General features: G+C 36.8%; 1 protein-coding gene across 1 annotated transcript in view; it reads left to right on the plus strand.

Moving 5' to 3' along the window:
- The window catches only part of MED12L (mediator complex subunit 12L), a 315,454-nt gene that overhangs the window by 83,275 nt on the left and 215,180 nt on the right, over nucleotides 1-16,999 (plus strand). The window contains 4 exon segments of the mRNA XM_039855087.1: nucleotides 5,516-5,647; nucleotides 8,352-8,478; nucleotides 10,495-10,709; nucleotides 13,052-13,228. Of these exon segments, the coding sequence (XP_039711021.1) occupies nucleotides 5,516-5,647; nucleotides 8,352-8,478; nucleotides 10,495-10,709; nucleotides 13,052-13,228 (651 nt within the window).

Raw genomic sequence — 16,999 nt, forward strand, 5'->3', positions numbered from 1 at the left:
TTTCATGTCCTTTTTTTATACATCCAAATTATTTATATACGTATGTGTCTGTCTCACTTAATTGCCATCTTGTCGAGGGCAGGGCCTGTATTTAGTTCATATCTCGAGTTACTAACTTACCTTAAATTTTTGCCTTGAAGTAATTATGTGTTAGATAACGTTTATTAAATTTTACTAAAAAATTATTGGTTTTTTTTTTTTTTTTTTTTTTTTTTTAAATGAAGGTCATTTTTTGAAATTTGTTTCAGGACAGGGAATACATTTCAACTTACATGTTTGGAAACATGATGTCCTGTTGACAGTTACTTAGATTAATTTGTAGGATAGCATCTTGAACAAATGGAAGCTGCCCTCTAATAGTTTTTTTTTTTTTTTAACATTTGTTCGATGCAGAGCAGTGGGGGAGGGAATGAAGCATGATATGTGGGGAGCATGAGCCATGGATGTCTGTCTGTATATGCTTTGAACATGTCTGATGGGATATATCCTGGAACTGGTGTTTAGAGTCACATCAGCAAACTAGCCTCCTTATTTTTGATAATTAGTGGTAAATCCACTTAAAATGAAGACCAAAGCTTCAGAGTAGATAGTGGGCGGGATGGGGGAGAAGGTTTGATTGGGATATTATCTTGAAAAATAATGCCAAAATTACAATAATTTATTTTAGAACGTAATTTTTCAATAATACAAAACTAAGGAAATGCTTTATTACCCAAATATTTACATTTAAATATTTGGGTAATTATTCATATTGTAGAGATAGCTTGCTTTTAAATTGGCATAGTACAACCTGATTTTCCAATATAGTCTTCCGAGAAGTTAAGTGTAAATTTTTGTAAAACTTCTTTTGGAATATTTTCCTGTTTCTTCTAAAATCAGCACAGAACCTCCCTCCCCACCACTCTAGCATCCTAAGCAAAGAATGGCATCATGTGGTAGGCTGTTTGATATTCAGATAGGAGTGGACTTTGCGCTATTAGAATCTGGCCAGTTTGGAAAAATACATTTTGATCGAAAATAGATTTTGAAATCTATAACTCGTTATGGGCATAATTGACATGAAGACAAGAAAATTTCAGTGATAAAACTTTTAAAAACACAACACAGTCTTTTCAGCAGCATTTTCCTCTGATTTTCTTAGTTCACTTAATTCCTGGTAATCACAAATTGGGTTTACAGCTGCAACAGGAAGACTGCAGGCCTGTCTTCAAGTTAAGGTTTCAGATCTCTATAAGCTGGGACAAAGGATGCTCATCTCCTACGAGATGAGGAAGGTGCAGGTGGATGCGACTTACTTCCTCCTCTACTCCATCAAAATGTCTAGTTGCTTTATGATTAGTTGTCTTTTCTGCTTTTCTCTCGATAGAAGATGAACTTTTTGAGAACAGGGACCAGAGCTTTAAAATTTTTGTTTCCTCAGTACCTGGCTTCTCATGGGTGTTTAGTAAGAGCTTTTGGAAGTGAATTGACTTCTTCCTAGGACTTCTTTTCTAGCACATTACTCAAATCTGGTTGTGTTGAAGAGAAGTCTTTTCCTTTATGTGTTTTCTGCGCATCTCTAGATCAAGCAGAGCCTATTACTTAAATTGCGTAATTCAATTGTTTATTCTTTTGTAGCATATTTTCATCTACTTTTTACAATCAGAGGGAAGTAAAAAAATCTTTATAAATGTGGATATGATCCATATTACTTAACCAGGTTCTCTTAAAAACTGGTGGCACTATTTTTAGGGTAACTTGTTAATCTAAATCTAAGCATGTGGTACTTCACTGGACTGACTTTTATATTTATACTTTTCTGGATTAGATCGAATCCAGGCAGGAATTCCTCCCAGTCTGCTTTCTTTTTTAAAGGTTATGTTCGATCTTTACGTATTTTAATTGAATTACTTCTATTTTTAAATTAAGAGACCCAGAGCTCCTTTTGAAATATCTTCCCCAGATAACATTTTTGTTTGTTTGTTTTGAGTCAATATGTTTTTAATGAAATTTAGGATAGAATGAGTAAAAATCTTGGGGTAAACTGATTTTTCTGATCTGAATTGTCTGATGGTGTATAAAAGCTGATTAGGAATTCTTTTTTTAAAAAATTTATTTATTTTAATTAGTTTCAAGTGTACAATATATTGGTTAGACATCTATACAATTTGTAAAACGATTACCCCAGTTGCTCCCTCCCTTCTCTGACCCTCCACCTAGCCAACGTGTTAAGGCTAACTGCTTTCCCTATGCCATGCTCCCCATCCCCGTGACCATCCATCAGCTACTAATTTGTACTTCTTTAACCCTTCACCCCATCCTCCCAGCCCCCTAAACCCCCCTCTGCTCTTTCTGTCACCAGATTGTCCACTATATTTGTGAGTCTGTTTTTGATTAGTTTGTTGTTTTTGTTCCTTAGATTCTGCATATAAGTGAAATCATATATTGTTTATGTTTCTCTGTCTGACTTAAATATCTTCTAGATCCATCAAAGCAATATCTTTTTCCATCTTCCTTTTTATATGTAGGGGTCTTGTTTTCTTATCCTTTCAGCCGCTCTATCTTTTGGTTGAAATACTTAATTCTTTTCCATTTAAGGTACTTATTGATAGGAATGTAGTTGTTACCATTCTTTATTCCTGTTTTTGATACATGTTTTTTCTTCTTAAAGAAGTCCCTTCAACATTTCCTGTAATACTGCCTTGGTGGTGAAAAATTCCTTTAGCTTATTTTTGTCTGGGAAGCTCTTTATCTGTCCTTCAACTCTAAATGATAGCTTTGCTGGATAAAGTATTCTTGGTTATAGATCCTGGGTCTTCATCCTGTCGAATATTTTTTGCCAAGCCCTTCTGTCCTGCATAGTTTCTTTGGAGAAATCAGCTGCCAGTCTTATGGGTGCTCTCTTGTAGGTAACTAACTGTTTTTCTCTTGCTGCTTTTAAGATTCTCTCTTTGTATTTAACCTTTGGCATTTTAATTATGATGTGTCTTGGTGTGGGCCTCTTTGGATCTCTGATTTTTGGAATTCTCTGAGCTTCCTAAGGTTTAACGTCCATTTCCTTCACCAGGTTAGGGAAGTTTTCCATCATTATTTCTTCAAACAGCTGTTTAGCATCTTGATTTTCTTCAGTTACACCAATCAGACAGATATTTGGACCCTTAATAGTGTCTCATATGCTCCTTAAATTATTTTTATAGTCTTGGCATCTTATCTCTTGCCCGTCTGATTGAGTGTCCTTGGCTTTCCTGTCCTCTAGATAGGGCATTTGATCCTTTTCTTTATTCCCTTTGTTTATTCTATTTAAGAAACTTCTCATCTCAGATAATGTGTCCTTTATTTCATACTGGTTCCCTTTTATAATTTCCGTTTCCATTTTCATGTATTTTATCTCTATGTTGAAGTTCTCACTGAATTTAACTATACTTCCCGAAAGCCCAGAGCATCTTTATAACCAGTGTTTTGAACTCTGCATCTGTTAGATCAGTTGACTCCATTATATCTGGATCTCTGTTCTGTTCTCTCATATGGTTTCTGCTTCTTTGTCTTCCCATCGTGGCTGCTTCCATGTCTGTTTCTATGTAAGCAAAGCTCCTAAGTCTCCCTGTCTTATTAGGGTGAATTTGTGAAGTAGGTGTCCAGTGGCACAGTCCTGAGAGGGGTTCAGCTGCAGGCCAAATTTAGCCCAAGCCTGTACCGTCCTCTGGGGCCACCTATTAAGACTCAGCAAACAATCCACAGATGCTGTGCTTATAGTTGCCTCAAAAGGCCACACCAGAAACTGAGGCCAGCTGCCTCCAGTGTGACTCTAGCGCTGTTCAGCAAGTAGCACCTGACTCACTGAGGCTATACCTGGATGTGGCTTGGGTGGGCCTGCAAGTTGGGGGATGCAGGGTTTCAGGGAATTCTCTGAGCCGAGTGACCTCACCAGTTTGATAATATCATGGCTATGGCAGCGCGGAGTCCACACACTGGGAGTGGGGGAGAGCTCAATAGGGAACAATGGACACTGCTGGCACTTCTGTACATAGTGAGTCTTACCTTGGCTTTCACTCCAACAATTCACTGTCCTCCTGTAAGTCCCTGGTTCCCCCTGTGAGCAGCCAGATTAGCACTAGTGCTCAGAGTGAGCAGGTCCGTCACCACGAAAATACATTCGGGGACACGGCCCCTTTAAGAGGAGTCTGCCACTGCTGCAGCCTCCATCTCACTCAGCTGCTCAGGACAAGGCAGCCCCATGTCCTCACCCTGTCCTGCTTTCTGCCATTGCAGGTTGCTTTCTTGGATTCTCCCTAGTTGTATGGCTTGTTCATCTAGATCCCAGGGAAGTTTTCCTTGCTGCTGCTACTTGTTTCCATCACAACTTTGATTTGGTCGCCAGAGAGATGAACAGAGCCTCTATCATCTATGCCTTTTTTTCCCCCTTGGAATTCTTATCCTGGGATTCTTGGATGTCTTAGAGTTCACAGACCTGAAATGTTGAGCTAAGAATGTGTGTATGTGTGCGTGCGTACGTGTGTGCGCGCGCACACGCGCACGTTTCCAGGTAATGTGCTCATAGCCATCATAATCTTAACTAAGCTTGTGGATTCTAAAAAGTTAAGACCTTGTCATGTAGCATGTAAGTGCTAACCCCGCGACTGTGTAATTCTTTTGGCATAGTGTTTATACAGTTGGACATATATATATATTAAAAACTTAGAGGTGATGTTCCATTGGTTGGCATGGATCCAGTAAAAAGGCCAGATTGCATCGAAGGGTGATCCCCACATTGATTTACCACCTCCTGATTCATGTCACTTGGGTCCTTGTGACCTTTGTTTGACTCCTCTCATGCTCAGTCTGTGGTGCCCATTTATAGGCTGTGGCACTATAGCTGAGAGTGCTGGTGGCAGTGCTGGGCCCTACACAGGCCCAGGCTACTGTCCTTTGTTAACTGTGTCTGATTTTAATTTTTGTTCCTTGATGATGTCTGGCTATCATTTTTTATGTTCATTGTTTCTAGTGCGATGAATCTTTGATTAGCATTCTAGATCTCTGCCCCCTGCCTACCGCCATTTGTTTCTTCCAATTCCTCATTGAACTGGGTGATTTGGTAACCCGGCTTGTTAAGAATTTTGAATGAGTCTGTGAGCTGTGAGTGAGGGCCTCAGGGGATTGACAGTGGGGTGAAGTGGTTGGCCCTCATAACAGCTGTTCTTGGTAGTCAATGGTCCATTTCCCTTTTGAAATTGTTTGCTTTTGAAATTGAGTTCTGGTGACGATCCTGTGTTAAGTGAAGGCTGTATGTAAGGAAACTCTAATTTTCTTGGAATTGTCACAGATTCAGCCCCTCTAAGTAAGTGATTTCCTTCTTATGACTCAAGTTTTATTCTTTATATTTCAATTACAAAAGATTTGGGAACACTTTCTAAAATGACTGTAACAAAATATAGCAATGAAACTTAAAGCTTTAGATATTGTGTTGCTTGCTTCCCGACTCTCATTGGGTGAATGTTTCATTTGATGTGGCTGGTACCCCATTTCTCTTGGTCACTAGGTAGCCCCCAATGATGAAGCTGTGGTGACACTATTGTGTGAATGGGCTGTGAGCTGTAAAAGATCAGGCAAGCACAGGGCGATGGCTGTGGCAAAACTCTTGGAGAAGAGGCAAGCGGAAATCGAGGCAGAGGTAGGTTGTTTTTTTCCTACTTGTTGAATGCCTTCATTTAAAAACACTGGTTTGGGGAGGATTCTTTTTTCTTATCCTCATGCTGTTTTTCTTTTCTTTTGAAGGAAAAGAGAGAATGTTTAAATTTATATAAGGACTCCGTAGTTGATTTCTTCTAAGCTGATGAAGCCAATAGTTTATATACTGGACCGATTTCTAGTTATCTTTTTTTTTTAAAAAACTTTAATATCTAAGAAGAAAGAAATCTCCCTTTGTGAGGATAAGATTGATACATATATGCTTGTATATACCTTTGTATTATTATTATATATGGTGTGTGTATATATATGTATGTGTGTGTGTATATATATACGTGTGTACATACATACAAGTATATGAATATTTTACATATACATATATATAAGGAATTTTGAAGCCACGTAACATTTTAGTAGAACTGAAAATATTCTTGAGGCAGTTGTGACTATGAGGTCGATTATAGATACCAATTTATATTATTTATGTTAGATTGTGTTCTGACCCCAGAGAAAGCAATTAAAGCCTCAAGAGTAGATGATAAAGGAAAAAACAAAGCTAACTTCATAAACATTAGCTTTTGTTGAAGGGAAAAATTTTCAGTGAGCCTTCTTTTGTGCCTGTGATATTTAGCAGTGATGGCTCTGGAGAAGGCATGTGGATGATCTGACTGGACGCTATCATTTCTCACATGGATAACTGCAAGGCCTCCTGCCTCATCTCTTTGTTCCCTCTCTTGTTCTCCACCAGAGTCCACACAGCAGCCAGAGCCATCTTTTCAAAATGGAAACAAATCACATTGTCCCCTTACTAAAACTTCATGATGGCTTTTTATGTGGCCCACAGAGCCTCATATGAGCCACCCTGCCTGCCTTTCCTACTTTGTTTCCTACCTTTTTCCCCTGGGACACACATAACTGCAGCCACCTTGGTCTTCCTGCCCCTCCATCACTCCAAACTTGCTTTTATCTTGGGGTCTTTGCTGTTCCTTCTGGTCGCACATTCTGCTCCCCAATCTTTACATAGCCAGTTTTTTTTTTTTTTTTTTTTTTTTTTAAATATCATGCCTGTTTCAGAAAGTATCACTTTGTTGCATCTCTAGTTCAACATGTGTCACTTCCACTGGGTGATCTTCTATCACCACCTTATCTGTTAATAGTACCCACCGCTCAGCCACTTTCTCACATAATTCTATTTTACTTCCCTTACTGGCTTATTGTTTAATGCCTGCCTACTCCCCTTACCCCCCCGGTAGAATGTAAACTTGACAACAGGGACCTTGCCCAGCCTGTTCAGTGTGTGTCCTGGCGCCCAGAATAGTGCTCAGTGCATAGTAGATGCTCAGGAAATGTTTGTTGCATGAATGGTTTATCTGGTTCTCTATTACTGATAATTCACCTCTTCCTATGAAGCTATTAAAAATGAAATAGGAAGAATATTTTCATAGCCATCTTCTCTATGGGAAAGCACTATTCACCAAATACAGAAAAGATCACTTTGTTGAGATTGGGGCTCGAAGATATTGATGCTAAGGTCTAAAACAGTGACCCATTTTACAAAGTGCAAATTAAGAAAAGTGTTTCATTGCTTTTTTTCCTATACATTTATGAATAGGTAGACTATTCAATAGTGAATTGTAATGATTAAACTTTAGTAACTAAAGTTAATTTCTCAAATTTCATTTTCCCTTCTGGATTATTATTGTCGTCTGGATTATTGTTGTTCTACCTCTTCCCCCTTGTGCCCCAGAACACACACACACACACACACACACACACACACACACACACACTATCACTTTCAGAAGAGGTTCACACATAGATTACTTTGTAATTTTAATAAGTGTAGATGTAGCCATATCTAAAAATGTATTCTCTCAGAGATGTTTAAGATATTGATTTCTAATAAAAATTACCATTTTTAAAATTTGACCATTGTAAAGAGAGGATAGATTGGAAAAATAGTATCTTAATATAATAGTTAATATCTTAATATTAAAGAATAGGTAATGGGAAGGATCAAATGGATATCAAAGAATAGAAAACAAAGATCTGATTGCTTCTAAGCTGTTTCTTTTCTGGTCTCCCGGTAAGTTCTGTCTTCAGAATGCAAAAGTTAAACAGGTTCTCTAGATGTGTTTCATGATCTGGAGATTCCCAGAGGTTCTAAGAGATCTTATTGGTGAAGCATAATGAATAAATAAAAGAATCTTAATGGAGGAATTCAATACCACACTTCCTTAGACCCACTCGTAAATACTCCCACATGACAAAAACAAACACAAAAGAATCAAATATTTTTTGTGGGCACTATAGATAACATGGGCTATTTAAAAATAGAGACAACCTCAGATTATTTTTAATGGTTTGCATGGGGATCATGAGTAGTTTATTTTGTATTATGCTGTATACTCAATGGATACTAAACAGGCCTGTGCAGAGTTTATAATTGACATGAATAATGTTTTTCAAGGGACATTCTTTAAAATTATTTGAATCGTTCTGGAATAGTTTCCCCAGCTTTTAGAAATTATATTTACTTCTGATGCATGGCTCACAAATACGTACAGAAATTTCACTTAATTTTACGTTTTATCTGAGAAGTTAAATGTTAATAAAAAACTAACAGATTTATAATCTGCTGTGACTATACATGTGCTCTGTAATTACCTGTGTACTTTTAATCTTAGAGATGTGGTGAATCGGAGGTCTTAGATGAGAAGGAGTCCATTTCTTCAGCTTCTCTTGCTGGATCGAGTTTGCCTGTTTTCCAGAATGTTCTGCTAAGGTTTTTGGATACACAGGCCCCCTCATTGTGTAAGTAAAGCTCTTTGCTTCTAGGCCTTAAATAAGGGATTGTAAGAGATTGACTTTTTGTTTTGAGCTGATTCTTTTCTTTTTTTCTAATTTCATCTCATCGAAAGTTCTTGGCACTGAATATAGTGTATGGTTTTCTGCACAAAATTTTGTAGCATGTTTTCAATGAAGACTTTTATGCAATTTTAAAATTAGCCGAGCTTCAAAGACAAACATTTTTGAGTTTTAATAATTTCAAAAACCAGTCATCTCTTTCTCTTACATTTAATGGGCTAAATCTTTCTATATCTTTTCTTACCAAAATAGAGGAGCTAAGGTCCTTGATGTTTCACTGTATATTGTAATATGGAATTTTTCTCTTTCTAAATCATCTTCTAAATTTCTGAATTTCTAACCCCTGATCTTAAAAGGGGAGTTGGGGGTGGGAGGAATCAAACAATAGTACTTTATAACCAGGTCCTTGATAGAAGAGAATAATTTATAAAGATGGTTAGCTGCTTGCCAATACTCTCTTGGATGTTCATGTCATCTTGCGTTCCTTTTCTGTCTTTCATTCTGTAGTTGGTGGGGAGTCGAGGGTTTGGGGAATAAACGATCACCCAGTGGATGGACACTTTTAAAAAATCATTTGTGTGGGCTAAGTGGGCTTGATCTTATTTTGAGGCTTTCATATAACAAAATATAGCAGGGAGGATCTTAAAACAGTGATGGAACAACAGAAAAATGGCAGAAAGTGAAAAGTGATAGAAAAGGGAGAGAAAGAGTGGAGGGGAGGGAAAGGAAGATGTTTGTGGAGAAGAAAGAGGTAAAGCAGTAATGAACAGTACTGCTTCCAAGTTCCTCTGAGAAAGGGCTTGTTTTGGGTTGAGTTACGCCCAAACTCAATGGGGATGAGGGTCTTTTAGTTATTTGGTGGCTACTCTAGGCTTGAGGAAGAGCAAGAGCTGGAGCCAAGCTGGTGGTTGGAATGCAAGAACAGTGAGAACTGAAGCAGGAAAATGAGAAGATGGGAGATACCAGACAGAAGGAAATATATTGTCAGTGATGGAAATTGGCAATCCAACTTATCTTGTATCCTAGGGAAGATTTACATTTGCCCTTTGCTTTTCTCATCCTCCTTTTCTGTCTTTGGGAAAATCTTGCTGCTTCTACATATTTGATTGTTCTGGATCTCATTTTCTGTCAGAGGAGGCTGTTCTGTTCCTCTGTGTAGAGGTTGCTGTCATTGAATTTGGCGGTAGGTGTGAGCAAACATTTAGACTTAAGGTTTAGGGAATCAAGCTTAACGTTCCCTGGATCTGCTGGTGTTTGTGAGTGTGATGGTACCAGGGACTGAGCTTTGTAGAGTTAGTCTCAACATTTTTTAACCTTCTTTCAAAGGTACAGATACAAAGTTTTAGAGTACAGTTATAGCATCAAAAATCTGCATGTGAATTAGACTGATCATAAATTAAGAAAAGACTGCAGAGCTCTCCTCTTTGTGCTGTTATAATTCCATTTTCCCTATTTCTTTTCAGTGAATCCCCCTCACTATTTTTTTCCAAATACATTTCCTATGTGTGGTTCTATTGTAAAGTCTCATTTGAAGCAGTGTACACACAAAGTCCACAAATACACAGACACACTCAGGGTATAAAAAACAGTCATGGGCAGTGTTAATAGTAAAAACAGAGGACAGCAGTCTAGCCTTGCTTTTTATTTATTTATTTTTTTAAATGAAATTTTATGTTTATATTATTATTTAAACGGTTATTTATTCACCAGGGACCACGGTCTTTAAACTTGAAATTGTGTATAGCATACTGGACAGTATTTTTTAATTACAGTAGGATAGTCAAAACCTATGCGTCATATCTGCACAAAACAATAGAGCTGCATAGTAAATTTTCCAATAATGTTTTATTTGGTAAAAATAAAATTATGGAAAGTGGTGAAGATATTGCTAAGCCTTAATAATTGATTGTTTTTTTCTACGGGACAAAGGAGACTGAACTCTTGATTGAATTTTCTTTATAGCGGATCCAAACAGTGAATGTGAAAAGGTGGAATTTGTGAATCTGGTGCTGCTCTTCTGTGAGTTCATCCGACATGATGTCTTCTCTCATGATGCATATATGTGTACCCTCATATCTCGAGGAGACTTATCGGTCACCGCCTCGACTCGGCCACGGTCGCCAGCAGGAGAAAATGTAGATGAACACTATCCAAAGGACCATGATGTGAAAATGGAGGTACGGTCCTGGGAGTGGTGCCCCCTATCCACCGTCTCCCACCAGAACTCTGCCAGGGAACCACTTTGAGAAGGATTATTTGGTGGTTGAAGGGTGATCACTTTTTAGTTGTATTCTCTTGTTACAAAGCTCATTTATCTCTACTACTTACTCATGAAAATCATTTGGACTATACTTTACCTCTTTCAGAATTTCCTTTGGCGTACTCTAAAACTATTAATGAAAAGATTTGACAGGCTATAAAATTTTTCTTTGGATTGGAATTATATGCTTACAGTTTTAAGTATTTCTCATCCCCAGTTTTCCTTTAGTGTTGTGCCTCAAAATTGGACTTGTTTTGGCCCCAAATTCCTGGTTGAGTTGTCATTCTAAAGAGCATCTTTTCTCCAATGTACCGTTTGTTACTTGTATCACTGTTACACATAATGGGAAATTCTGTTATAATCTTAACATCATATTTTCATTTCAGTTAATTAAAAATTTCATCTCTATTTCTCAAATGTTGTAGAATTGTTCTGTTCAACAAATTATTTTATGCCGTGAGTTTGACTTTATAATTTTGTGCCAATTTCTGATATTTTTGACATTGTTCCAGATACTTATTGGAAGTTTCAAGGCAAAAAATATGAAGTTGGTCATGGGAAATAGTAGAAAATGATGAGAGATTATGACACTTCCTTAAAAAAAAAAAGCCTCATATTGATTCTGTGAGAGTTTAAGCATATAATATTATGTGCTATTTTTGAAACAGTTGCTGTATTAGTAATTTAAAAACCTGACATTAGAATTGCACATGTGGACTCATAGTTTATACTCTCAAGATTTGGTGACTAAATGGTGTACAAATTTAAAAAAACTATTACTTTAATGGAAATATATTTGTTTCTAAATTTGTCCAGAGTAAAAGTTATATGAGGTTGGAAAAAACTAAAGTTACTTTACTTGTTTAGGCTTTTTCTGTGTTTCTGCTTTTTCTTATTTTATCCTTGGATATCAAGGTATTTTATGTCTTAGACATATTCTTAGATTTTTCCTTCTAAGAAAAGTTGATGAGCATGTGACTGGGAACAGCTCAGAGAAGAAAGTTATGGCCAGTTTGTTTTTATCAGGAAGTTTGTATGCTCTTCATTTAAAATATGGAACTTAAATCTTTCTCATCATGAAGACAAAGAATGCGACTCTGAAAAGCAGTGAATATCTTAAAAGTTTGTTCTTTACTTTAGGGGAAAAAGGACACTAGGAGGGAATAAGGCATAGGATGGTTAAAAATGACACTGTCATGTTTTTGCTTCAGTTTTCTAACAAACTACAAAATTTACAATGCGATTTTCTTTCTCTGGCAATTATCAGGAACAGACTATTATGGCACATATGGGCATTGACTCAGGAACTACTAATATTTTTGATGAAGTAGACAAGAGTGACTTTAAAACTGACTTTGGTTCGGAATTTCCAGTAGGTTCAAACTTTGAATTCTTATTGACTGTTAACCCCTCCTCCTCACCCCTACCCTAGCTTGCCTCCACACTTCTGTTTCTTCCCCAGTGTACTGGAATGACTTGTGTACTTGTGATGTATATTGTGTTCCTACCATATTCCGCGTTAGGTCACAGTTAATCTTCCCTGTGATTGTCTCATTTCAGTTCATCCTCAGTTTTGGCTGCATTACTTTCTTCTTTAAATTATAATACTCCCGTCCTCCTAGTTGATATAGTGTGACTCTCTTTTTCATTTTGAAATCGTTATCTCTCAGGAATACAGGAATGTAGTAGTTTCATCATGACAGTTCATGTTGATTTGCTGTGTATGTGTTCAGCTTCGAAATAATAGCTTTCCTGGCTCTGGACTTGATATACACACAGTCTTCTACTTTATCTCAGTATAATTATAATGTGTTCTTCCTCATGGATCTTAATGTGTAACCTTTTATAAAAAATATTACTTGGGGTATAGACTAAAACCTTTATGTTTCTTACTCATTAGCTTTATTAGGTAACTATCTCTATGTATATGTTTTTGTGGGAAATGTAGCCCTACAAGGAAAACACTTATCCATAGGTCCGATTTTATCTTGGTCCTCCGGGAAATGTAGCTACATTTCCTATGTGTGGTTGTCATTTTCTCATCTTCAAAGTGGGGGATGATAGTGACAGATTTCTAATGATCTGAATATGAAGTTGTGGAATTTAACAACATTTCTTTTATACATTTTGCTTAGCGGTTAAATAAGGAAAAGATATTGTATGAATGTCCTGTGTGTTTGAAGTTCTGGTACATAGCACCATGTTTCGGTTTTGATCTCTTTCATTAACAATCTCCAACATTTGTTTTACATGACTTAGATATTTTCTCCTATGCCTGGAGAGTCCTGTGAGAATGCCAACCCTTCCTTGGGCAGAAGAATGTCGGTTAATGGTGAGAAGTTGCTGAAGAGAGAAAAACCAAGAGAGTTAATTTTTCCATCTAATTATGACCTCCTGCGACACCTGCAGTATGCAACACATTTTCCCATACCTCTGGTAAGTCATTGCTCCAGTCGGTTGACAACCTGGTTATTTCATTATAGGATTCTTAACCACTGATTAGTCAACTGCTTGCCTGAATAATACATATGACAGCAGGTAAGTGTTTGTATTCACTGCTTCTGTTATAATTCTGATCATATAACTTATGTACTGATGTCCAGATTTGTGGTATGATACTACTGGCGGGCTACATTCAAGAGAATTTTCTATATTAGTATCCATTTATCAAGAGCATTTGAGTCACAGCAGATGATGTCTAAATATGTTTTTCTGCTTCAGTTTGAAACTCATTTACTGAGTAGCTTTTATATGCTCTGTATTGTGGTAGGTACTTTTGGTATTATGCAGATGAATAAGAATTTGGGGGCACAGGAAAGATGAATAAGATAGGAAAACAAATGTCTGTAAAATGACAAACATTAAAATAAGTTCAGTAATTGAGTAAAAACTTTGTCCACTGGAAGGTGAACTGTTTGACATTCCTGGGTCTCTTCCACTCTCAAAGAATGAATATTGGAGGGGAGAGAGAGCATCTGTTTGATAAATTAGTTAAGGTTTCGCAGAAGAGTTTGTATATGAGCTGGATTTGTTTTTTGACCTGTTATATTTAAGAACTGAATAGCATATGGAGAATTCTTGCCAGGAAATTTAATGTTTGAGTCATAATGAGTCAATGTGCTTTATTCTAAGGGGAAACAAGTTAGTTTTTTGGTGTTAGTACTGAAGATTGGGCCCAGATCTATGTTTTTTTATTCTTATGTTCACTATCTTTTTTTTTCCTGAAATTTTATTTTAAGTGCAATTTCAATGTATAATTTTCATTGAAGACATTATTATTTTAACAAAAATGTAATTATGAGGTATATATTATATTTTTTTCCTTGGATATTTTTGAGGAGTTTTAATCTGCATACTAAATGTTTTCTTTTTTTGTTTGTTTGTTATTTTGAAGCATCAAAATCACTACGTGTGTGTGTGTGTGTGTGTATTTTTTACTATAATTAAGAACTCTTTTTGTTGTTAATTTTTTTATGTCCTGGTCTATGTCTAAAGTTGCCAAAATTCTTTCTCTGTAATCATTGGCGGAATATATTCACCGTTTTCAGCTGTTACCTGTAAGCATTGCTCATTTTCAGTGTAGTGGAATAATGTCAGTTTATTTAGGGCAGCAGAAAGAGAAGCCTGACATATTGGAGATATATCCTGAAGAATTCATGGATGAATTATAATATCTGGGATTGTTTTAAAATAGAGTCAAAAGCAGAGTGGATAATTGAAGTCTGGAGTTTAGTTAACAGTAATGCACCAAGATTCATTTCCTAGTTTTGACAAATGTATCATGATTATTTTATGTAAGGCATTAATATTAGGACAAACTAGGTGAAACGTACATGGAAACTCTCTGTACTGTATTTGTACCTTTCTTGTAAATCTTATATTTTCCAAAATAAGTTTATTTAAAAAGAAAAAATAGGGGAAATGAAGAAAAACGGCAAAATGTTGAAAATAGTTGAAACTGGTTGAGGGTTTTGTGCCCCTCTCTTGGGTAAGCAGAGCGGCAGGTCTCCCTTTTTCATGTCTTTGGGTGTTAGAGCAAAGCAGCACCCAAGCATGGACTTGTTTGTTTTGTTGTTGTGTGACCCTTAGCTGCATGGTCATTTCCAGCATTTAGGCTTCTAAGGACTGTCCACTTCCCTGGAGGAAAGAGCATGAATGATTTCCAGTGACTCAGTCTCATGATGAATTATGCCATAATTCAACTGTAATGCAATTATAAAAGAACTGCTAGAAAATTGATATGATAGGATATAATTAATAGCCTTCCATTACCAGTTGCCCTAAAACCCCCTTTACTGTGAATGTAATTTAGAATAAGCCATCAATAGGGGAAATAAAAGTATATACTAATATAACACTGACATTAGGAATGCTCCATAGAGTCTGGTTCTCTTTCTTACTAAAAAGGGAATATTTGACTAGCTTATCAGGCATATGAGGAGAATATAAGAATATAATTTGAAAAAGAGGTTTTTCCACCCTGTCTCTAAGATCTGGCCCTAGTAAGTGAAGACCTAGGTGAGAGAGCTAAAGGGGACTTGACCAAAAGATTCAGAAAAATAAACTGGTTTCATGAATGCTCTTATATGAATATTATCGTGATCCGCCCCTCAGTAAAAACATGTTCTTAGACTACCAGCAAGCACAGGTTCTCGTGTATAGGCAGACCTTCCACCAGCCTGTGACACAGGAAAGACCCTTGTATATACCTTGTCAGATAGGCGATGCTGATGGGGATTTCTGTTGTTACTGTTGGAGCCCATCGGAGTTCGGTGTCGCCCCAACAGCCAGGGAGAGGGAAAGGGATAATGACATCGCAAAAGTGGTTCTTCCTCATTGATGCAGTGAAAAATCACACGTCAGTGAGCTTTAGAAAAGATTTATTAAAGGTATATTTTAGAAAGACAAAGCATGTCCCAAAGAGACATGTGATTTCAGCAGAGTGCTATAACAACAACCACAACAGCAAGAGGGCGAAAAGGTGCAGAAGTGGGAATGTCTGCATAGTATTTGGACTGTGATGGATGGTTCCAAAGGCATTCCTAGGTGATTGGCAAGCAAAGTCATTTTGATTGACACTTGGCTGCTATATAACTCTGCCTAGTGCACATGTGCGTACCCAGTATTCTGCTACCATTGGGGTGTTCTTTGGGCGGTCTCTAGGCTGGGCCCCTATTCCTGTCGCTCATATCTGACTAGCTACCTAACACTATCATTATCACAAGCTAGCTAGAATTTGTTTAGTACTTATGTTAGGAGTGTAATAGGCACTCTCTTTTGTTCATTGTTTCATTTATTATTCTCTTCAAACTCAGAATATATTTGTGGAATTATAGGTAGGAGCTGTCTTGGTGAAGTCAAGCCTTCAGAAAATAATTCTTCTCAATGCAGAGCTAAAAATGGGTCTGGAATCAAAATTTTTGTTAGATTCAGAAGCACCATTTCTTAATCATTGCAGTTAATGCTAATGTATTAACAGTTGTTTTAATATGAGCTTTTACTATTAAAGTAGAAACATAAAACTTATAAAGTCTCATATATGTTTATCTAAACTTTCCAATCTTCTTTTCCTCAATAAGCCTTTTATTTAATTCTGTCGATTGAACCCTTTCTGCATTACTGGCTGTAAAGAGAATTTAATCGAAGGGTTGTGACCTTGAGAGTTGGAGTCACCCATGTTTTAATCTGCTGGCCCCACATGGGGTCAGACTTATTTTCAGGATCAGAGTGGCACCAATCGGCCCAGGCACGTGCTGCATCTCTAACAAGGCCTTGCTGTGTGGAGTCGGGATATCTATTTTAAGACCATTTGACTAGTGCTATTTTTCCACACCTTTAAGGTGAGTTTCTGGTGGCAAAACAGTAGTTTTAGCAGTTAGTATACTTTAAGAACTCCCCTTGAAAATGTCGTAGGGTTTATTTTATGTCACTACAAAATAAAAATAAGAGACCATTGGATTTGTCACTACCACGTAGAAAATATTTACTTATAACCTTCAAGTAGAATTAAGTATTTATAGTACGTTAAAAATTACCCATGTATTTCCAAGCCTTTTTAGAAGTAAAATTTTCAGTTATTGTGTTAGAAAACAATTAGATGTTAAAAACTGGAGTAGCAATTTAAAAGGTTACCATCTTTGAAGTGATGTATTAAAAATCAGGCATGGATGGTCTCATGGAAATAATAAGCCGGCTTTAAAAAAAAAT

The sequence above is a fragment of the Pteropus medius genome, unplaced genomic scaffold, assembly GCF_902729225.1.
Source record: "Pteropus medius unplaced genomic scaffold, Ma_sr-lr_union100, whole genome shotgun sequence".
Lineage (NCBI taxonomy): Eukaryota > Metazoa > Chordata > Mammalia > Chiroptera > Pteropodidae > Pteropus > Pteropus medius.